At 38.5% G+C, this 25,208-nt stretch overlaps 1 protein-coding gene across 1 annotated transcript in view; it reads right to left on the bottom strand.

Annotated features, from left to right (window-relative positions):
• astn2 (astrotactin 2) overlaps nucleotides 1–25,208 on the bottom strand; it is a 479,465-nt gene that overhangs the window by 138,597 nt on the left and 315,660 nt on the right. Inside the window, exon 11 of the mRNA XM_079872092.1 lies at nucleotides 20,240–20,390. Within this exon, the coding sequence (XP_079728218.1) occupies nucleotides 20,240–20,390 (151 nt within the window). The remainder of the gene's footprint in view (nucleotides 1–20,239; nucleotides 20,391–25,208) is intronic.

Genomic DNA, 25,208 nt, shown 5'->3' with positions numbered 1-25,208 from the left:
CGTCTGTACGTGGAAAACTCAAAGGAAAAACGTCTCCGTTTTAAGCATATCGTTTCTAGTCTCTTTGATGTTGTTCGTGTCCCTCTTTTACTGTTTTCGTGTACTGTATCATTCGTCTGGTTGAAAATTGTAAATCCAGTTTTGGTATTTGAGTGCATGGTCCACAAATCGTGTTGGTTGACTTGCACGGCAAAGTTGGATGTTTGGGATTTGCGAAAAAGTTTTTCTTTTTCCTTTTTTGCTTAGGGGTAAAAAGAAGTTCGTAAAACCTGAGGTCCGATTATGTTCAAAATTATGTCACAGTTTTGTTCTTTGATTTCGCCTGAAGTATATAATGGCCTTAAAGCACGGTAAGTCGTAGATAACTGTGAGTGTGTCACAGGTAAGGTTGCACTATTTTTTTATGATCAGTTTCTGTTTTATGTAAATCTTGATGTTTAACCTTTGCTTGAGAGATCCCATAGGGAAGAATCATTGTTGAGAGGGTGTTTTTGGTACTGATGCACAGATAGATTGTCAATGAAAGAGATATTTGAATAAGATGACAGTCAACATCGGCCAGAGGCGCTCAACACACTTCATGTTCATTACATATCTCGTATCTGTCCTGCGGGAGATGGGAATGTGCTCGAAGATAACATATGATGGAGTCCATCTGTTGACGATGACATTATACAGGCGTGCTGCTTTGGACATTAATGACTCATGTTTTATATGAATATACTTACAAATGTAGCGAGTACAAATATGATCCACTGAAATGGCAATTGTAGTCTGGCAGGATTTCCATCACAATTTATTTTCTTGAAGTGTTACAGACCAACATGAGTGGATGAAAAGCCGTGAAAGGAATGATCTGTAGTGCAGACATGAATCTCATGAATAAAATTACACTCCCAAATCACAAAAAAAAAAAAAAAAAAAAAGAATAAATAAATAAATGATTAATGCAAAAAATATTAATATTAATATTATTAATATTAAGCATAAATCCAAATACATTAAAGTAGCTTACTTTAATAATAACAGTAATATGAATGATTATTATTTTTAACAACTATCTTAGTATTCTCATCTCATCTCATCTTCTTCCGCTTATCCGGGGCCAGATCGCGGGGGTAGCAGTCTAAGCAGAGATGCCCAGACTTCCCTCTCCCTAGACACTTCATCTAGCTCTTCCGGGGGACACCGAGGCGTTCCCAGGCCAGCCGGGAGACACAGTCTCTCCAGCGTGTCCTAGGTCTTCCCCGGGGGACGTGCCCGGAACACCTTCCAGGGAAGGCGTCCAGGAGGCATCCGGAACAGATGCCCGAGCCACCTCAGCTGACCCCTCTCGATGTGGAGGAGCAGCAGCTCTACTCTGAGCTCCTCCCGAGTGACTGAGCTTCTCACCCTATCTCTAAGGGATCGCCCAGCCACCCTGCGGAGAAAGCTCATTTCGGCCGCCTGTATCCGGGATATTGTCCTTTCGGTCATGATCCAAAGCTCATGACCATAGGTGAGAGTAGGAACTTTCTTCACCACGACAGACCGGTACATTGACCGCATTACTGCAGAAGCTGCACCGATCCGTCTGTCAATCTCCCATTCCATCCTTCCCTCACTCGTGAACAAAACCCCAGGATACTTAAACTCCTCCACTTGAGGCAGGAACTATCCACCAACCTGAATTGGGCAAGCCACTCTTTTCCGACTTTTCCGGTCTGAAAGGGTCAACACCACAACATCATCCGCAAAAAGCAGAGACGTAATAGTGTTGTCCCCAAACCTGACACTATCCGGCCCCTGGCTGCGCCTAGAAATTCTGTCCATAAAAATTATGAACAGAACCGGCGACAAAGGGCAGCCCTGCTGGAGTCCAACATGCACCGGGAAGAAATCTGACTTACTGCCGGCAATTCAAACCAAGCTCCTGCTCCGGTCGTACAGGGACCGGACAGCCCTTAGCAAAGGACCCCGGACCCCATACTTCCGGAGCACCCTCCACAGGCCGCCGCGAGGGACACAGTCGAATGCCTTCTCCAAATCCATAAAGCACATGTGGACTGGTTGGGCAAACTCCCATGAAACCTCCAGCACCCTGTAGAGGGTATAGAGCTGGTCCAGTGTTCCACGGCTTGGACGAAAACCGCACTGTTCCTCCTGAATCCGAGGTTCTACTATCGGCCGTATTCTCCTCTCCAGTACCCTGGCATAGACTTTCCCAGGGAGGCTGAGAAGTGTGATCCCCCTGTAGTTGGAACACTTCCTCCGGTCCCCCTTCTTAAAAAGAGAGACCACCACCCCGGTCTGCCAGTCCAGAGGCACTGTCCCCGACCGCCACGCGATGCTGCAGAGGCGTGTCAGCCAAGACAGCCCCACAACATCCAGAGACTTGAGGTACTCAGGGTGGATCTCATCCACCCCCGGTGCCTTGCCACCGAGGAGTTTCTTGACTACCTCGGTGACTTCAGCTTGGGTGATGGACGAGTCCGCCTCCGAGCCCTCAGCCTCTGCTTCCTCAATGGAAGACGTGACGGCGGGATTGAGGAGATCCTCAAAGTATTCCTTCCACCGTCCAACGACATCCCCAGTTGAGGTCAACAGCTGCCCACCTCCACTGTAGACAGCATTGGTAGGGCACTGCTTCCCTCTCCTGAGGCGCCGGACAGTTTGCCAGAATTTCTTCGAGGCCAGCCGATAGTCCTTCTCCATGGCCTCACCGAACTCCTCCCAGGCCCGAGTTTTTGCCTCCACAACCACCCGGGCTGCAGTTCGCTTGGCCTGCCGGTACCCGTCAGCTGCCTCAGGAGTCCCGCAAGCCAACCAGGCCCGATAGGACTCCTTCTTCAGCTTGACAGCATCCCTTATTTCCGGTGTCCACCACCGGGTTCGGGGATTGCCGCCTCGACAGGCACCGGAGACCTTATGGCCACAGATCCGAGTGGCCGCTTCGACAATGGAGGTGGAGAACATGGTCCACTCGGACTCAATATCTCCAGCCTCCCTCGGGATCTGGTCGAAGCTCCGCCGGAGGTGGGAGTTGAAGATCTCTCTGACAGGAGACTCGGCCAAACGTTCCCAGCAGACCCTCACAGTACACTTGGGTCTGCCGAGTCTGTCCAGCTTCCTCCCCCGCCATCGGATCCAACTCACCACCAGGTGATCAGTTGACAGCTCCCCCCCTCTCTTTACCCGAGTGTCCAAGACATACGGCCGCAGGTCAGATAAAACGACCACAAAGTTGATCATCGACCTGCGGCCTAGGGTGTCCTGGTGCCACATGCACTGATGGACACCCTTATGCTTGAACATGGTGTTCGTTATGGACAAACTGTAACTAGCACAGAAGTCCAATAACTGAACACCACTCGGGTTCAGATCAGGGGGGCCGTTCCTCTTTCCGTGGGCTCACCACCTACAGGAGGGACCGTAAGGGGCCGGTGCTTAGAGGAACGGGCGGCAGTCGAAGGCGGGGGCCTCAACAACCCGATCCCTGGACACGGAAAACTAGCTCTAGGGACGTGGAACGTCACCTCGCTGGTGGGGAAGGAGCCTGAGATTGTTCGTGAGGTTGAGAGGTTCCGACTAGAGATAGTCGGGATCACCTCTACGCACGGTTTGGGATCTGGAACCACACTCCTCGAGAGAGGATGGACTCTTCACCACTCTGGAGTTGACCATGGTTAGAGGCGGCGGGCTGGTGTGGATTTGCTTATAGCTACCCAGCTCAGCCGCCACGTGTTGGAGTTCCCCCCCGTGAACAAGAGGGTCGTTTCCCTGCGCCTACAGGTCGGGGATAGGTCTCTCACTGTCGTGTGTGCCTACGGGCCAAATGGCAGTGCAGAGTACCCGGCCTTCTTGGAGTCTCTGGGAGGGGTGCTGGAAAGTGCTCCGACTGGGGACTCCGTCGTTCTACTGGGGGACTTCAACGCCCACGTGGGCAACGACAGTGAAAACTGGAGGGGCGTGATTGGGAGGAACGGCCCCCCTGATCTTAGTATTTTTTATATTATGTTTTTAATTAAATAGGTTACAAGGTAGTTTGTGACGTCAGAAACACCAGCGATTTCAAAGCGTGTTTTTGAGACTGTCTTTGGTTCATTGCAGTTTTAAGGAGAAAATACTCAGCAATGGTGTCGACTTATGAATTTACACATGGTTTGTCTTAAAGCATATTAAAAACACCACATACACATATAAACAACATTAAAGGCTGGATTTTCACCACAGGGGGACTTTAAATACACATTGAAACAAGGCTGATTAATTAAACGCAGCTGAACCATAATGACGATGGACATGGAAACAAAGGAGGAGTGGGAAAATGAACAAAGGAAGACAGAAAACTACTAAATACAATCTAAAAGTCCATGAATACTAAAACAAACTGAACATAACTGTGACACTTGAATTGATTTACACAAGCACAAACATCTTAAAGCTTTCAAATGTAGGACAACAGAGTATCAGCTCTTAACCAAAGCCTCGCAGACTTTCTTTCATGCAGTTCTTGACCAGTTTATTTGCTCGTCTGCACTGAAAATGAATCCAGGCATGCTGTGTACGATCATCAAATCACACATATTTTATGTCATATTTATAAAATAAGATGGCAAAGACACTCTCAGGTCAGATCTTTCATTCTGCACACAGGGTCGGTCCCAGAGAGCCAGCAGAGACTGTGAACTAAGACCAAAGGCTTTAGATTGCATGAATTCAAAGAAAGCAACAACAACATCAAGTGAGAAATAAAAGAGCAGCATTGCATTTATACAACATTTATTTATTTATTTTTAAGAGTGGGGGTGGGGAGATTTGTGTTGTGTTATCATGTATTAATTATTTTTACAGCACACTGGAACTGGGTCGACGAGTGCACTGGATCATATAACACAGCATATGATAAGAAATGAGAGACTCTTCATATTGGATATGATCATAGGACAACATCAGTCCTGCGTCTGCAATATAATATTCATCACAGTGTTGTTTATGGATGCTTGGGTCATACGCAGGCACCTCTACCGTTCTCCCAGAAGCACATGGGTGCTACATTTTTCAATCGAGGAGTCCAAAACACCAGCACAAAACTTGCCTTCTTTCAGGTTATACATGTTTTCTTTCACCAAAACACTAGAATATTCTCTCATTTTGGTTATTTTAACATCCCTGCTTTCAAAACTAATACATTTTGTACATACAGTAATGCAACCAGCTGTTTTACTGTACTGTATTTTCTGCTGAATTAGAGGCTTTCCTGAAAGTACATTTATTTTACAGTACACTATAAGTAATTTGCCACATTTAACGTTGCTTTTACTGTAAAATACTGCAAGAATGTTGAAAGCAAACCATATCGCACTGCTGAATGGCAATGGCTGGCAACTTTCTTTTTTCTTTTTTTTTTTCAGTCAATGCAATATTTTTACATGGAGACAATGACTAATGTTTGACATTGCATTCTATACACTGAATTGCATATTATACACATCACTCATAACACCCTGATGAAAAGCGAAGTGGTTGCTATCTTTATAATGGGATTTTTTCAAATAAATTAGCAACATTTTAGAACATAAGAATGATAATTAATCAGCAAACCATTTTAGAAGAAAAAAAAGCAACAGCAAAATAAAACAACAAATAGCACACCGTTATTCTGATCAGTGTTCTTATTTATACGCAGCTGACTTTGGAGAAAATAAGCTTAGAAATTAAATTAGCAGTTCAGTCTTAAATCTGCTAATACCTGGCAATCTCTTTTCGTATTTGAAATCGTATAAAATTATTTTCATTGACTGCAATAAGCTATGCAAGTCATACAATAGCTTATGGATTAATAATAACCCTTACAAATTTCGTTCGTTCGTTCGTTCGTTTGTTCGTTCATTCTTTCCAATTTACCATTTGTAAAAAAAGTGTCACTATATGAGCCATATCAGTCTACGCGATGAGTTATTCGTGGAGCGCCATTAATACAGAGATTAAGAGAACAAAATAAAAAATGTCTTACAACACATTCCTAAACCGCTGATTTAAAACGCTCAATGGTCGCCTATAAAAGACGAGCGGTCGTGATCTCCATTAGAACAGAAGGCAGAGAGGAGAGAAATGAAGGAGTACAGAAACCTCTGTGGCTCAGTCTGTGTTTACTCTCATTAGTCAATCTAATCACCTCCAGGTTTTTAATTAGATACTGTGCAATTTAAGCGGCTGCCTTCATCTTAATGAATGCGTGTCCCTCATTATTAATCTCTGGAATTACACGCGTGACCTAATAAAGCTGTTCTGGAGTGACGTTTGACCCGCGGTTCGATGGAGACTGGAGTGGCACAGACACACTTACAGACAGCATCAGTGGTTAAAAGATCTGTTTTATAATATGCTTCTGCACTATTGCTCCCAAAAGAAGCCTCTTAAATTACATAAAGAATGAGTCAAAAATTGTCATTTAACCACCTTCATGTCTTTACATGCCAGTCAAAAATAGAAACTCAAACCGACACGTTTCTGCAAACATTAAAGGCAATTCGAGAGAAAACCTGACGACGAGAGAGACTTGTGGACAGAAGTGACACAAAAGATTATGGGGAGGAAAATGACTCTAAAAGCCGTTTTGTTATTTTGTCCCCATTGCTCCTCGCCTCAGATTAGAGATGATATCTGCTGCATATAATACTGTGGCTCTCGCATTCATTAAACTATTAAAGGAGCGGAAATTGAAATGGCAACCTTTTGTGGAATATCTCATATTGTGCACAGCTCTGCCGATTGTGAACGCTGCTGTGTGAGTTTAGACTCTTTTCATTGGTTTAATGTGCACATGACATGCCAATTTCTTTGTTCCTGGCATTCAGATCTCAACTTCACCTTATCAGATGGTGCCAAAACAGGAGAACGGGACAAAAAAGGAGGAATTTATGATATAGAGAATGACTGCAGGATATCATTAAGGACACTAACAATTGAGTGTGTGCTTTTATTGAATAACATTTTTATGGCCCTGTGAAATCCGTTTTATTTTTTTGTTGTATTTATTTATTTTATTGGAAGGGATCCATTCCAGAATGGATTTTTAATGGTTAAAAATAATTTTAGTAATCAAAAAGCATGTCTAATTAAATTAAATAAATTATGAAATTTATACAATTTAACATCTATTAATTCAAAGATAAAATAAAATAAAATAAAATAAAATAAAATATTAGCAAATTTTGAATGGATCTGAAGAAGCAGATTTCTTGCTCACTGAGTTGTATAGTCATTGCAGAAGGGATTATTGGTCAAAACTAGCCAGACAAACCCTGATGTGATGGGAGACACAAATCTCCGAGTGGAACTGAAATAATCTAATGTGCAGCTGCTCAATTAGCTGTACAAGAACAATCACTGCACAAATCTGTTATTTTGTGATGTCTGTGGTGCTGAAGACAGGGCTGGTTCCCAGCATGCATCACAGCATGAATAATTCATGCACATTATGGCTTACTGTTTTACTGTGTTAGTTGTTGCTCTTTTCAGTCTTGAGTTATGCCATGTTATGTTCATATTTTTGCCTTGGTGGCCTATTGATACCAATTATGGTAATAAACTGAGATCAAAATAATCAAAAGTGCGAGCCGTGGCAGATCTTTTGGTAACAATTTCTATGAAGACCATGCTTATAATGAATTATAGCTCCTAATATTACTATTTTGTAAATACATTTATACATACTCATTAAGACCAATACTGCATTATAAGAACAGTTACAGTAACATTCATATATATTTTTTTATAATTACTTCTAAGTCATGCATTTGCTTTTCAATGTGCATGCTCATAATCCATTATACACTGATTTATAAGTACTAATATAATCAGTCGTATGGTTCCATGAATGAATTGATGCAACCTGCATTGCAATAATGTTATTCAGAATTATTTCTGTCAAAAAAAGTGAATATATTGTTATTAATTGCCATGTTGTTTTCTTATAAATACTTATTGTGAGTGATAATACAATTACTAACCTATACAGTATAAATGCATCATTGATGGCTTTAAGTAAAGTGAAAACTTAGGATGTGATTTTCCTAAAGCAAATGTTTAGAAATCATGAAGATATGTTCATTATACATTTGAAGTTGTTTACTTCATTTCTTAAAAATAATAATAATAATAATTACAACCAGTTGATTTTTTTTTTTTTTATGTTACACCATACTAGCAAAACACTGCAACAATATTTTTAAAAGTATAATTCCAAACTGCTTTAAGCAATATGCATATGAATGATGAGATATAGATTTAACAAATCAATTACCATTCATGAATGCAAACATTAGTCATTAAAGGCCTAATTGGTACTACAAACAAGTGTCTCTGGAGCTATTTTCTAAATGTATAAATCAGTGTGTAATGGATTATGAGCATGCACATTGAAAAAGCAAATGCATGGCATTAGAAATTATTAAAAAGATATTATAAATGTAATATTATATATATTATATATTATTATAAGCATGGACTTCATAGAAAGTGTTACCATGTTTTCTTCTGTAGGTGGTGTGTGTGTGTTTCCATCATTTAAAGCATGTATTATGCTGCTGTTCCTTATAAATTTAACTAACTCCAATGACATGCCAACGGTGATTTTTACACTTGTTTTTATTCCATACAAAAAAGCCCTCCACAATAACGACTCCACGTGTGTTGCTCTCTGTCGTCTCATTATTTTCTGCTCTCAATCAGCATACGTCCTTTCTTCTTGCTCTTCATCTCGTTTCACGTTTCTTCCATGTCCACTCCTCCTGTTCTGCTCATCATTCATCCGTCTCTCGGTCACCTCTTCACAGGTCTGGAGGCTTCTTCTCTCTCTATGCTAATGGCCCAGGAGGGAGCCGTCGCCTCAGTGTAATGGTTTGGACACACCTGGCTTGAACTCCAGGGAGGAAATTCAAATGACGAACACGCAAGCTGTTTCATTTGCAGCAGAGATAGATAAAGACACTTGAAAGAATACATGCCTTCAAAAACTAAACAGGACCGACACACGGAAGAAAAAGGTCCCTGCGTGTGAATAAATATGCCTTCTTAATGCTTTACAAAGGAATTTGATGAAAATCAACCCAGCGTGGACTTTTTAAACATAGAAAACACGCACACACAAACCCCTAAGGGTCTAACAAAGTGGGGGAAAAAATGCCTCAGGCTAAAATCTAGCATGATATTTACAGTATTTTTCTGTCTAGTAGCCACACTTTCGCAGTAGCAGTTCTACAGTAACATGAGAAGTGTTTAGTGTGACGTCACACTACTGTCGAACTGTTAAAGGTGCTCTAAGCGATGTTGGGGGACGTCACTTCTTGTTGACGTTCGAAGTATTGTCAAACAAAACGGAGGCTAGCTCGACCCTCCCTCCTCCTCATCCCGTCCCCTCCCTCTCCCTCCCGTGCTTCCTGAAACAGTCATGAACCATTTAGAAAACCAAACTGGATTTACCAGAAAACGCGTGACATCGCTTAGAGTACCTTTAAACTATTCAAATTGACTCTTTGCCACATTGCATGAGACTGGACAGGAGATTTACAGATTCCAGACTGGATGAGTTTGAGAAAATGGCTAAATAATAGTGCTGGACAATGATTAATCACAATTAATCACATTCAAAATAAAAGTTTGTGTTTACATAATATATGTGTGTGCATGTTTATAATTATTTTGTATATATAAAAACACACATGCATGTATATGTTTAAGCAATATTTGCATACTGTTTATATATATATATATATATATATATATATATATATATATATATATATATATATATATATATATATATATATGTATGTATATGTATATATATATATATATATATATATATATATATATATATATATATACACACACTTATACATAATTTATATTATATATAAATATAAATATTTTATATATAAATTTAAAAAAAATCTTAAATATATACATGCATATGTGTGTATTTATACATACAAAATAATTATACACAGTACACACACATTATGTAAACACAAACTTTTATTTTAGATGTGAGTAATCACAATTAATCGTTGCCAATAATAAAAAATAAAATAAAAATCCATTAATACTGCAATATTAATACAACAAAACAGTAATACTGTGAAATATTATTACAAATTAAAATAACTGTTTTCTCTTGCAATGCATTGTAAAATTTATTTATGTGATCAACGCTGAATTTTCAGCATCATTACTTCAGTTTTCAACCAAACATATAAGGTTGAGATATTTTGCTAAATAAAATGATCCTGCCAGAATAATAGCATGAGAACTGTATCATGTCTGTTCAGTCTGTATCATCTTAGTGAGCTTTTATGAGGTTCTACGCATGTTTCAGTGTGGAAGAGAAGCTTTTGGAAAACGCTTGAAAATGTTAGTGTGGACGGAGAGCGTTTTGAAATGAATGTATCTGGATTCATGTGTTAACCGAAGTTAAAGGAAAGTAAGCAAAAGGCTTTAGGCCATGTCCACACTAATACGTTTTCGTTTGAAAACGTATATTTTTCTCTCCATTTTGGCATTTTTCATTATCTATTTATTATATGATCTTTTGTGGGGTTTTACGCATGCGCAGTAAAGGTGAATTTAGAGTTTTCAGGCGTTTTTCAAAAGTTTCTCATCCACACTGAAACGTCGGAAAAAGCCTGAAAACGCTAGTGTGGACGGAGAGCGTTTATAAACGAAAATGCCGTTTTCAAATGTATCAGGATTAATGTAGACGTAGCCTTAGGCTCAGTGAGGTGAAAAACTGAACATGACGGAGGAAACCGAATGTCTTTCTCATCCACAGCACGAACAAATCGCTCGTTTGCACTGGTTTGAAAGAATCACAGAAAGAGGTTGAGAAGCCTATTTTTCATCTATTTTCAGGCAACAAGGGACAAAAAAAGCAATAAATGAATCAGAAGGAGAAATTGTTGGCTATTGGAAAGAGGCCTTTTCCTGGTAGAACATTTTAATAAGATCACCCACTGGCAAGAGTCCGGCCTTCACAACTCAGCCTGGAATAAACTCGGACAATCTTATTAGTTGTTCTTCATGTATATTTCATTTCTGAGAGGTCCTCGCTGAAAACTTTCCTTCCAAAATAAATAATGGATTTCACCGTTCAAATTATGTTCTCGGAGCAGTATGCACTTGTTGAAAATTGTCCAAAAAATGGCAGTTGCTACACAGAAAGTGTAATAAAGCTCTCCCGAACATCATGTTGTTATAGAGTCAGCTCTCATCTGTGGACGCCCACTCCTGGAGAACGCTGGAGAAGATTATCAAGCATGAATCATCATCATTCATACCCTGCTTCTCTCCAGAAGACGGAACTGAACAGCTTTTATATACATTTCATTTCTATATTAATATGTTTTGTATTTAAACACTTTTGACATGTCATCACAAGGACTTGTTTTGTCACAAGAACTGACGTGTGGTTCAAGATGAGATTACTCGCTTGTTCAGTGTAAGACCACTAATCTTTCTTTGTCTTTCAGGTTTGTTCTTTGAGCTTTTGGAGGGATCTAGAAATTCAAATAATGCACTTTTGAAAACCACTATTGAAGAAAGAAAATTATTTGGGTTGATGTTAAGTAAATTATGACAGAATTTTCATTTTTGGGGTGTATGTTCCCTTTAAAGCATAACTCTTGCCAAAATGCAACCTAGGGTATTTGTGTTAATCTACCTGAGGCAAACTTTCATTTAAAAGCATAATTAGAATGGAAACGCCACTTTTAAGTTTGACCGTATTTTCGTTTTCGGTCAACTTGCCTTTTGAATGGGAGTGCTTGGGGAACGGCATCAAAAATGGCTATTTTTAAAACACTAAGAAGACTCGACACAACATGAAACTGTGCTGGAAGTCTCACCAGGGGCTCTACACATGAACTCCAGCATTGAGAACACTGATTGTGTACACAGAGTTTACTAAAAAGAAAGATTTTGAACAACTCACTGTAGCTGTGTGTCCGTCGGCATTTTGACAGTCAAAAATAGTCGATCTCTATTACTTTAAAGTATACTTATAAAGATGTACTTAAGTCTTACTTACAAATGTTTTTTACTCACTTAAGTTCAATTAATTGCATTAAACTAGAATGTTTATTATTCAATGTATAATATGCATTTTTATTTAATTGTAAATAACATTCAGGTAAGTGCCTGAAAACATTACATTCAGTTTGCACTCAAGTGTATTTTTTTAAGGTATTCTTTTGGTAATAAGTATTCTTCTAAACAAATGCAAAAGTGTACTTCTTTTTCCCCAGGATATGTTTGGAAATTAAGATCCACTTAATTATACTTGCCATCAGCAACTATGAAGTGCATGTTTAATTTTTCTTTTTAATGACTGTGCTATTTCACTACTAAAATATTTATTATTAATCACTTTCCCATCGCTCGCATGCCAATGATTTTTACGGTGCATGTGCTTTGTCTTGTTTTTTTATTCTTACTTTTTTTTATTTTTTTTTGCAGAGGAGTCTATGGCTTACTTTCAAAGTCCCCACTATTTTCTTGGTGAAAAAAAAAAAAAAAAAACCCTGTCCAGGTGATGTTTAGTCTTCCTTTGATCGATGTGTAAGAGAAATAAAAATAAAAATAAATAAATCAGTACCTGGACATTAATGTCACATCTCTTTCTCAGAGCAAGCGTTCGTACAACTGTAATTTAGCAGCAAATATCTGAGAAGAGTGAAGGGACGGCTAAATGCATGAAGGATTTTGAGTCTAGGTCGTCATTACAGAGTTGTTGCAAGACGAGCATTTGTAAAGAAAGTGACATCATTTGTAATCTTGCCAAGCACTGAATGCGGTCTGTCTTATAAAAACACAGCCTGTCCTAAAACAATCAGCACTGCACTTTTAGGGCATTTGCAGCAATCGCTGCTTAATCCTTTTAAGGGTTCACTTCACCTCTATTACTGAGAGTGTGGAGAAGTGGCAGAGGAAGGTAAAGCTCTGAAATTTCTCGATGTCACTGAAGCTGAAGAGAGTAAAACACAAGCCAGAGTGGCATCATGACCTCGGCCCGGGTCAAGAGATCCAGAAATGAATCCACTCCAGCCAGCAGTTAGAAGGAAATTGTATCGCTGTACCCAAGTGTCAAGCTTAAGATCGGAGTTATACACTTACAGGTGTTGGATGTGTATGAAGATTTTTATAGATGCATTTAAGATAGACCAAACTACAAGGGAATTGTAAAAACATTATTTGAATGTTGAATTTGAACACATTTGTGAAATGCTGTATAGGGCACAACTGGGAGGAAAAATGTGTTTTTCCCCCCAAAAAAAATACAATAAATTGAACATTGATTGAGCAACAGATTTTGTGTGCAACTAAATCATAAAAGTGATTATGCTTTGATTAAAAATCATATAAATGTATGAGGTCGCAATGCGGGCCATACGGAGTTAAACCAGCATTAGGCAAAAGACATCAATACTTTAAATTCCCCTTGTGGTGAAAATCCAGCTTTTAATGTTGTTAATTTGTCTATGTGGTGTTTTTAATATGCTTTAAGACAAACCATGTGTAAATTCATAAGTCGACACCATTGCTGAGTATTTCCTCCTTAAAACTGCAGTGAACCAAAGACAGTCTCAAAAACACGCTTTGAAATCGCTGGTGTTTCTGACGTCACAAACTACCTTGTAACCAATCAGATCAACGTGTGATCGTCAACCAGTGGATCTCTGAGCTGAGTGAGTGAGTGGAGGCGGGGCTCATTTGCATATTCATAGAACCACGTATGCTAAATGAGGCAAGGGTGTCGAGTTACATTCAAGGCTTTTATACCTGCACCATTCATGCACTCATGTTAACCAATATCAGCCTTAACCAATATACTGTCTAACAATGGAGACCAATCTTACTGTAGACCAGCGATTCCCAAACTGTGGTCCGCGGACCACTAGTGGTCCGTGAGGGTACTGCAGGTGGTCCGTGGAAAGGCAAAATTAAATATAAAATAATTTTTTTTTACCTTCATTTTACCAAGAAATTCACATAAAAAAAAAAAAGGTAAAAATAATATGTAGGCCGATATTGATGTAACATTTTAATTAAATTGTCAAGTTATTGTGTGATTACTAAAAAAAGCCTAGTGGTGTTCGGCCGTGACATTCAAGTTCAGTGCCGTTAGAACCACAACATTGGTTCGGTGGATAGCAACAGGTTCTCTGAAGAGAAAAGGGCAGAGGCAAATATGTTTTCATTATCACATCACACGCATAGCCTTTAATGGTGCGTTCACACCGGACGAAATTTCGCTTTCAAACTTTTGTTTTTACGCGCGTCAATTCCGCTCTTGACGCGCGAATTGATACAAAGTGGTCAAGCGTATCACTAGACGCGGCAGGCGCGAATTTGACATAATCCCTTTTTGAATTTGACGCGCTATTCGCGTCCGGTGTGAACGCACAGTTAGGCATAGGCAGTTTATATGAAACGAAATGTTTATAAATGGAATGAATAAGGCCTGTTATTATTTTAATTTCCAGTTAGTTTCTTGATCTCGCGTTTCTGAAATGTTTTGCGGATGTGCTGTTAAGTGGACAAACTCAAGCCTAGGTACTTTTTGAGGACTTGTAAAACTCTGAAGATTAATAATCCCCTAAAATCACCAAAGGTTTTGAAATGTTGAATATATTCCAGTGTTCTTATTACTGTATAGATTTCATACTCCATTGCTATGGAAATAAGCCTGTTGTTCAAATGAACCTGATTATGCCCTCGGGTGCTTGAGTAAATAAATAAATAAAATATGTGGCAGCCGTTGTGTGCAGTAAACTTTCTTTTAACAAGCCTGTTGTACTGATGTGATGACCAATGATAGTTTTAGAGCTGGTAAGCCTATTTAGAGGTGCAGATTAATTCAGGTAGGACTCTGTGTAGACATATTTTATTTTGTGTATTATGAGGTGGTCCGTGAAAATTCTTGATTACAAATAGTGGTCCACACACACAAAAAGTTTGAAAACCCCTGCTGTAGACTACATTACCTGAAAGCGCACTTCAGTGTGTTAAGAAAGTGCATTCTCTTTAAGTACACTTCAGTGGCATTTTATTTCAATAATAGTATATTATCTGCAAGTACAGTATTAATACTTTTAAAATGTGCACTACTAGTGTACATGCAATGTAATTAAGCATATTCAAAAATTAAGTCAGGTTTGACATCCATGATGTCACGAAACACGTGAGAACCAATCATTTTTTATGTCCAATTTGACACTTGACAGACTTGTTTCATTATAAAAGAAAAGAGTGATTAGGACATTCCTCAAAATGTGACCTTTTGTGTTGCACGGAGGAAATGGGTTCGGAACGAGTGAAAGATAAGAGCATTTTCATTTTTGGCTGAACTATTCTTTTAAAGCACTGCGACTGATCAGATTGCAAAATCAGTGTCAGACTTTTATTCCTAATAAAAGTGTGAGTGATTAAAGCCCATCCTGCTGTACATGATTGATTCATCCATCAGCACAGAGAGCGGTGAGCTCATCAATTTCCTTGCTTTATGAGGAGAGCTCGTCTCCCAAAAAAGCCATTAACTGCATTTCCTTGTTCTCATTTCCCTTCCTTTTAATCTGCACATGTAACAACTTATCCGCCTGTAATGAGACGTATTTGCTGTTCTCCTCAAATGAGAGCTCGAGAGCAGCTACAACACACACTCTTAACCACAGTCAGTCATACGGTGTGTTCAAGTCCTCCAGGGAAGTTCGTACGTACGAGGTGGGAAGTCGTGTTTACGACGGCAGGCGCATTCAAGTCACTTTCGGCGGAGTAAGATGGCGATGTATTTTCTCTTAATTAATTACACAAAAATACAGTAAGGTTCTTAAAGGGTAAGTTCGGTATTTTACACTTAAAGCCCTGTTTACAGATCGTTTCTGATGAAATGGAACGGTTAAGATTAAAATGTGGACACATGCTGCTGGCCCGAGAATTTTAGGTTTCTTTCGCGTTCCCCAAAACCTCTAGAATGGCTGCATAGGTGCACTGGAACAATACTTCATAAAACGCATTAAACTTTCGTTTACAAAGACCTGAAACTCACCGAGTGGTCAGGGGTGTTCACTGATATGCTCACACAAAAATCGCTGCAAAAGATGCTTTCCAACAGGTGTTTTACCATTCGTTGTAAAACTGTGGATCTATTTTTCCAAACGTCTCACACCCGTACATTCTTCCGTTGAGCTTGAATAATAGACACTCCAGCCCAGTTGATGGCGATAATGCACCTTTGCCAATTGCAAACAAACTGCTGGCATTTCATTGAATACACAGAAGAAGCAGAAGAAGAAGAAGCGGCGGAATAATACCGTACCTCACACAGCACATTCAATACAAGTCAATGGAGTTGGACAAAGACTATGGTAAAACCTGTTGGAAAGCATCTTTTGCAGCGATTTTTGTATGAGCATATCAGTGAACACCCCTGACCACTCGGTGAGTTTCATCTCTTTGTAAACGAAAGTTTAATGCGTTTTATGAAGGAGTGTTTGAGTATACCTATACACCCATTCTGGAGGTTTTGGGGAAAGTGAAAGAAATCTAAAATTCTCGGGACAGCAGCATGTGTCCAAATTTTAATCTTAACCGTTCCATTTCATCAGAAACCATCTGTAAACAGGGCTTTAAGTGTAAAATACCGAACTTGTCCTTTAAACTCTTGTTCTAGACAATGAATAACAAAGAAATGTGCATTTTGTTATGTGTACTGTTTTTACTTAATTTATGAAGCCACTGCCAACTTTATCGTTACCTGTTGCATTGTTATATAATAATGCTATCATATTCTTACTCTTATTCGCAGTATAGCTTACTGCATTGTAAATAGAAAAGCCTGACAATATCACTGCCTTGAAGTATTGTGGTATTCCGCCATGTTTCTCACTGACACGCCCACAACTCGTAAAGTTCAGGGCTTAAAGAAAATCCCGAGCTCCCCACTCGTATTTACGACATTGTGTTCATGTGCGCTCAACTCGTAAATACGATCTATACGAGATGACTTGAACGCACCAATATAACAGGGGTGTGTTTCCCAAAAGCATCGTTAGCAAACTATGTTCGCAAGTTCAGTCGTTATCAGCAGTTCAACGAGTCGGTGTTTCCCGAAACCATCGTTCTAATGAACATTCACAAACAGCATCGCAGAGTTGTGTGTTTGAGCGACAGATCTCGACCTGTGGTTAGAAGCAGAGTTTCTAGTTTGCATGACATGTGGACTCAATAAATCCTGATCTTGAGCAAAATAAGCAATCTGACATTCAGTACAGTCTTTTATTTAGAATTAGTGGTGGGCCGTTATCGGCGTTAACGCGCTGCGTTAACGCGAGACTCTTATCGCGCGATAAAAAAAATATCGCCGTTAATCTATTCTCCAAGTTGGGTTGGGAGCGTTGGGAGCTGGCTCAAGCTACACAAGCTATGATGACGCAATCTACCCGCGGCCGCGAGGAACACTCGGCTGCAACGCATCATATTCGTCGTCATCTTAAGTAAACACGGCTGAAAGTGAAAGCTGGTGTAAAAGATCCGTGCAACATCCATTATTTGGACTTGGTTTGTATTTAAGCCGTCCGACGTAGACTGTGTGGTGTAACAGTTCGGTAAGTTAACACACGACTAATGCGTTCTACCACCTCAAATTCAAAACGAAACATATCACTGAATACCAGCGCGCGCGTATTATTCCCAATAGATCTTAGTGAGTGGTGTAGCACATAATCTCTTTTTATTAAAAGCGCCCGATTTTAAGAATCGTTGTTGTGTTTCTTTTTAACTGAAAAGACATCAGTTAGACAATATTCTAATTTTAAATTTGGGGTTTCATAAGCTCCAAGCCATAATAAACATTAGACCTACTTAAGTCTCTGCAGCTAGTGTACTTAAATTTTATTTATCTGCAAAATTATGTTGTATACTTACAGTTTTGCACAATATATGTTCTCAAAACTACATACACCCTTTCAAAAAAAAAAAAAAAAAAAAAAAAAAAAACATTTAGCAGTTGTTTAGCAGGGTCTGTGTAACCTGTTCTGAAATGGTTTTATTATAATATCGTTATCGCAAGAGGCTGCAATGTATATCACAATATGGATTTTAGGCCATATCGCCCATCCCTAATTGATGATAGCCTATAGTAGTTGATAATAACATAGGCCTACCTAATGTTGCCTACGGACGGTAACAGTACAGTAGTAACCTTTTACAGTCTATGAGTAGAACAGCTTTCTCAAGCAGTTTGTGATGCATTTTGGAAACAGGAGATGAGCCCCTGGTCTAATGCGCCACCTGGCTTGAGAAACCCGTTCTCAAAGACTTACTTTTATAGTCATTATTTGGGTAGCACACATACTCTGAATGCCTTCGGCAGAATTCAAATGAGCCATTTTAATCTAGATTAATCTAGATTAATTTCTAAATTAATCTAGATTAATCTAGATTAAAAAAATTAATCTATGCCCACCTCTATTTAGAATACATACTAATGTGATTTACGTCTTTTAGTTTGTCAAGAGATTTAAAGAGTTGTTTTTGAAGAGTGCACATGTGTGAACGAGCTCTACAATGTAAGAACGAGCCTATGATTGAATCTGGAAATAAAGCAAAATAACTGAGAAAAAAGACGTAACTTGTAGTGACTACGAAAGGGAACGTCTCGGTTACGTATGTAACCCTTGTTCCCTGAGTAGGGAACGGAGACGTTACGTCTCCCTGCCACTTCCGCTGTACCGCTGGAACGCCTGAGTTCAGTCTCGGCTCCTCAGCGAAGACATATCTGCATGTTGCCGGCGTACCTCCTTATATAACCACGAGGTGGGGCGGAGTTACGCTATGCAAATTCCGCAGACCCATGGCATTTGCTTGCCATTGGCTCGTTTATATACTCGAAGATGAGAGGCTTTCTAAGCAAAACCACATTCGTCGTCGCGACGTAACGTCTCCGTTCCCTACTCAGGGAACAAGGGTTACATACGTAACCGAGACGTTTCTAGTTTGTATGACATTGTATGACTCAATAAATCTTTATCTTGAGCCAAACAAGCAATTCAGTCCAATCTATATATTTTCTTTAGAATACATACAAATGTGATTTACGTCTTTTAGTTTGTCAAAAGATTTAAAGCGTCGTTTTTGAAGAGTGTGCATGTGTGAACGAGCTCTAGTGTGTAAGAACGAGTCTATGATTGAATCTGGAAATAACTGAGAAAAATGAGAAATAGTCTTCAGATGCCATGTCTGTAATTTATAGCAAAACATCTAGCGTTAATTCAATCTCAAACAGATTCATTAAAAAAAGTTATTTCTCCACCACATGCCGTCGTGACGTCATAAACAAACATGGTTGAACGACCAATTTGCTTTGTGAAACAGTCGTGACTAGCTAGTTGATTTCTTCACCGATAGATCGTACTGTGGTAGTGAAGTAGGGCTGTCACTTTACGTTCGAAAATCGATTGCACAATCGATCAGACCGACCAACACAAGTTTTGAAAACGAAAATAGGGAATCGATTTTAACGAGCTTCTCGAGCGCGTCCAGCTCGTCACGATACGCCAGCAGTGAACGCGCGTCACACAGCGACTGCAGGCTCTGACACACACACACATAAAAGCAGAATATCCTTCTGCATAATGGCTCTCTTATTACTACAAAAGTGTGAATTCTGCCGGTATTCAGACAGTCTCATGCACACATACACAGATTCGGGCTACGGTCTACAATCGCCTGCGTAGGCGAAATTAGTTTGACTTTTCTAACCGTAAACACAGGCATGTTGAAGCCGGCAGTGATGTTCTTCATTGATGTAATGTCAGTCCACTCTGCTTATTGTTTTTGGAGAATGTTGCACTCCTGTTTATCATTGTGCACGAAACTTCACGCCAATAAATCATCAGGAATAGCCTATTGCTGACTTGTGCGCGTCTCCAGCGCCCTCTTTACGTTCGTCCTAATGCCTGTTAGTTGTCCGTGGATTTGCTCATATTTGGCGCTTAAAATGGAAACGTCTTTAGACATGGAAAATCGATTTTACAATCGATTCAATGAACACTTATATGTCAAAAATCAAACAGGATTGTTTCACAAAAGTGACAGCCCTATAGTGAAGCAGCGAGTTACGTCGTTGTACGGGACACACACCCCTGACCGATTATTACACTGATGTTCCAGTGGATGATCTGTGGTCACCATGGCAACTCACCATGCAGCCAGTAGAGTCCATCCTTCTGTCTGAAACACATTTGAAGTTTTTCCGGCATCCTCCGTTGTCTTTGGAACAATCCCTCACTGGACCGAACGACGCAAGCAGATCGTCCACCGTCTCGAAATATGTAGACATGATGCCCTCCTCCCTACAGGGCAAACACAGGAGATAAACACAACATTTCATTTCATGTAAAGTTTATCATTTTTAAGTACAATATCAGTCTAAGAACAGATTGCACATGTAGACTGCTCACCAACGTTGCGTTTATTTGATCACAAATACAGTAAAAATATTATTACAATTTAAAGTAACTGTTTTCTATGTGAATATATAGTGAAATGTAATTTATTCCTGTGATAAAAGCTGAATTTACAGCATCATTACTCCAGTCTTCAGTGTCACGTGATCCTTCAGAAATCATTCTAATATGATGATTTGATGCTCGAGAAACATTATTATCAATGTCGAATTCAGTTGCATTTCGTCTCCTCACAATTATTTGATTAATAGAATGTTCAAAAGAAGATTTTTTTTTTCTTTTTTTTGTTGTTGAAAGTAATCTTTTGTAACATTGTAAATGTTTCTTGAGCAGCAAATCGTCATATTAGAATGATTTCTGAAGGATCATGTGACAAAAAATAGAATTTGTATTCTCAGACATAAAAAAAAAAAAATTAGGATGTGAACATTTGCAATACGAACCTATAAATAAATACTAATTATACAATGTAAAATATGCAGTGAAAAAATAAGTGACTTCAACATGAGGACAAACATTCAAAGCTTCAGCTGACGGCCAGAATCTGCTCAACAGCGTTTAGTCTGAGAGCAGGACACACTCGAAACCTGTCTGTTTGGTGACTGACACAGACATGTAATTTGTTCCTATCCATCTCTATTTTTCAGTGAGGATGGAGCTGAAAGCGCAAGGTCACAGAGAGTTTTTGCTTTGTTGTTGCCATGACATCTGGCAAACTTCTGCAGTGATCTATAGTTTTGTGATTGTGACAATCACACATTATAAAAAAAAAAAAAAAAAATTCCAACTGTCAGTTTCATTTACAAACTCTGTAAAGTAGAAAAAAATTGATCATACAACCCAACACAAAGCAAAACTACACAGATGCAGGCATTTTGATTCACTTATGCTGCACTTTGTTGCAAAAAACAAACTTTGTTGCATTATTTTCCTGTTGAAACAATCTGTATTGTAAAAAGCGCTGTATTAATAAAGCTGACTTGACTTTTGGCTTAACGTATATTATGTAAGGTTACACTTTTATTTGATAGTCCACTTCAGACATTGTACTAACGATGAGTAATGTATTGTTCAACTAACTCTCATTATTAGTAGACTGTCTGTTTAATGTCTGATAACACTTTATTTTGACGCTCCTCAACAGATATTCTACTGATTAAATGTAACTTTGCAACTAGGTCAACTTATTCTACTAACCCAAACCCTACTAATACTCTAATGAGAGTTAGTTAACATGTAGTTGCAAATTAATGAGAGTTAGTTGACTTATTTGTTACTTATGGTTAGTAGAATGTCTATCGGAATAAAGCATAACCTTCTGCAATTATGTAAAAACATTCTCTTCTACTCACATGCAAAGCATAATGGGAGCTGCAAATCTCAGTAATGCGATATTAATTGGCTTCAATTGTTTTTAAACAATTCAACTGAAAATATTTAGTAAAAATAACTATTTTAATCACAAATCTAAGTATAACATGCTTGCAACTAATTTACTTTAATGAAATGAGGCTTACTTATTGTGACGAATATATTAAATATTATTACACCATTTGATATGCTTTTATAGACGCAGTTGTCAGTTGTCAGGCATTCGCTGTAATGAAAGGCTCAATTTATTCTTGAGCAGCACAGATTATTATTTTTTTTTTTATTAATTTTTTGTACAGATTTAATATATTAATCTATTACATGAGTTATGTGGCTCTTTGGTTTATGACTTGGGTCAGCAGCCACCCAGAACACTAGAATAGAATAGAATAGAATAGAATAGAATAGAATAGAATAGAATAGAATAGAATAGAATAGAATAGAATAGAATAGAATAGAATAGAATGTATTGTCCCATCTCTGGGAAAATCATCTTGGACAACAATGGATCAACGGATCTATGGACCTCAGAAAAAACAAACAAAAAAACAACAAAAAAACAATGAAATCAATTTGCCAACCAACCGCTGAACAAAGACTGTGTTTCAGTTGTTAGTAGAGATTCAGCAATGTGACTCATACTGTGTCCTTGAATTAGTCTCATTCAAAACCTTGCAAGTAACAGAGCCGACTGAATGCTTTTCGATTCAATGCATGCTGAGATTCACATTCCTGGTGAGTGCTCTTTATTTCAATAGCACCTCGAGCAAAAGTCTCATGTTTCTTATTAATGACAGTATTTTCTGTGAACTTAGACAAAGGCACTACAACATAAGCAGCAAAGAAATGAATTGGAGGTTAACGTAAGGTCATGCTGATCAGACACATGTTGAATGACACTGGCTTTTAAAAGATATGCTTCCAGAGCCATCCAATACATCTGCTGATTCTCTGCTCACACAAAAACAGCATGAATAGAGACAAATAAGTCTCAGTGCAGAAACAAAACGCAAAAACAAAACCGTGGCTGAATGTTTTACATGTCAGTCAGGTGCATTCTTCACATACCGTACAAGATGCTGTTTCTAAACCACAAAAAGCTGCAAATTGGAACGTTATACAGTAAAAGTCTGGCTTTCGAAAAGAGAGAAACAGTAAAAAGAAGTTTGCAAGAGATATCTAAATATCTCTAAATAAGACAAACAAACAGAAAGCTTTTGAAATTGTCATACAGCAACTGCACTGAAAAAAATGTAGAACTGTTTTTAGAAATTGCTAATAAAAATTCATTATTACAGTAATTACATAAACATGACAAGTAACACATTTTTAAATTAAACATGAACTTTTAAAGTAGAAAGACTGAAATGGTCTGAAATAATCTGTTTTATTTACAACTTTGAAATATTTTTTTACAATGTGCCTTAAATGTATGCTAATTAAAAAAAAATCTGTGAAAAACTGTGTATTGCATTATCTAAGTAGAATCATTATTACGAATAATAAGGGTAACACTTTGCAATATGATTTCACTAGTTAACAATAAAAGTTAACAATACTTAATACACTCTGAACTAACAAACATTTTTATTTTCTGATATTAACAAATTTTAAAGAAATTAAGAAAATATTGGGTAACACCTTATTCTAAGGTGATGTAGTTACACGTTACTACATGTACTTACTATAGTATTAATTCATAATTACAAGTAAATTACACTAAACCAAACCCTAACCGTAACTCTATAGTTCATTAATATTATTCAGTACTTATCTGCACTGTAAAAAAAGAAAAGTTGACTTAACTAAAGGGATAGTTCACTTTGAAATTAAATGTAGGTATGTTTTAGCTTACCTCAAGGGCATCCAAGATGTAGGTGTCTTTGTTTCCGCAGTAGTTTCAATTTTGATATTTTTAGGTCAAACCGTTCTTGTCTGTCAGTCATATAATGCAGGTCTATGGTCACCACCTCAAAGAGCATGCACAGAGAAGTCCAAATTAAACAATTCCCCATCGTAAGTACACATTGATGGCCTAAGACACGAAACGAGCGGTTTGTGTGAGAAAACGAACAGTATTTATATTGTTTTTACCTCTTGTACACAACCACGTCCAAGTGATCTGAAACCTCAAACCTAAAAATATCAAAATTGAAACTACTGCGGAAACAAAGACACATACTGTACATCTTGGATGCCCTTGATCCAAAATTTACCAAAATTTAATTTCAAAGTGAACTATCCCTTTAAATTAAAGTGTAATCAAATATTTCTCATTGTCAGTTCATGTTATGCATGATTTCATGTCATGCATAAACCCTTAAATGCATGAATGTTTCACCAATCATTATTACATATTCGGGTCTTTAGAGTTTTCATGAGATTCATGGACAAATGATTTTACTGTAGTTTGATGAAGTAATGCTTTTGAAGTTTCACACATGCATGTGTCTGTTCACGTGCGGCTTCCTCTGCCCACAGTCAAGTCAAGTCAAGTCACCTTCATATATAGCGCTTTTAACAATATAGATTGTTCCAAAGCAGCTTTACAGTGATAATAGGAAATTAAAGTAACAGAGATGTATTGGCTTTACAGCAGCTCTAGAAAAGTTACTATCCAGCTAATGTTAGTTTTGATTGATTCACTTCCGTTGCAAAGATCATTACTTATTAACTCAGGGGCCGCTAACACGACACCTTATAGCAACACTAAAGCACTTCTCCTCTTCGGTCCCCCTACAGGTTGGAAGCGGAATTGTCCATTACCGCTGTTGTAAATAATTCAGCCTACCGTCGCACGCTCGCTCGATGTTTATCCAGCACCGGCTTTGGAATGAACGATGTCCACAGACAAGGTAGAGTATGATGCATGATTTTATGAAAGTATGATGTATTGTGACATAAGAAACGAAGAAAACAAAATAATGACTATAGTAACGCTTGCCGTAAAGCAAATCAATTTTGTAGTTTCTTATGTCTCATTCGAACTACAGAAACGCGACCCGATCTGGCAAACTTGCATAGTGCGGTTAAAGCAGATATAGGGCCGCAAATGAATGCAGAAGTGCCGTTCACCCTGTTACGACTTGATGAACCACTGAAATGATTTTGTAAATATTATTTTAAGGTAAAAAATCATCTTTAGTGTTGCTTTAACGCACTCTGGCCCGCTCATCCGCAGCAGTGCCTGGCGGCTCGAGAACGCAAACCTTGAAATTGGTTCCAAGGTGCAAGCATTGATTTTTTTCAAGAAAAAACATTATCATCTCCATGTAAACTTCAAAAACACGAATCTGTGAAAACGCTGACGGCGTGCACATGCAATGGCTTCCC

The sequence above is a fragment of the Squalius cephalus genome, assembly GCF_949319135.1.
Source record: "Squalius cephalus genome assembly, chromosome: 5".
Classification (NCBI taxonomy): domain Eukaryota; kingdom Metazoa; phylum Chordata; class Actinopteri; order Cypriniformes; family Leuciscidae; genus Squalius; species Squalius cephalus.
Note: the sequence above shows the minus strand (reverse complement) of the source record. Positions and strands in the feature narration are given on the sequence as shown.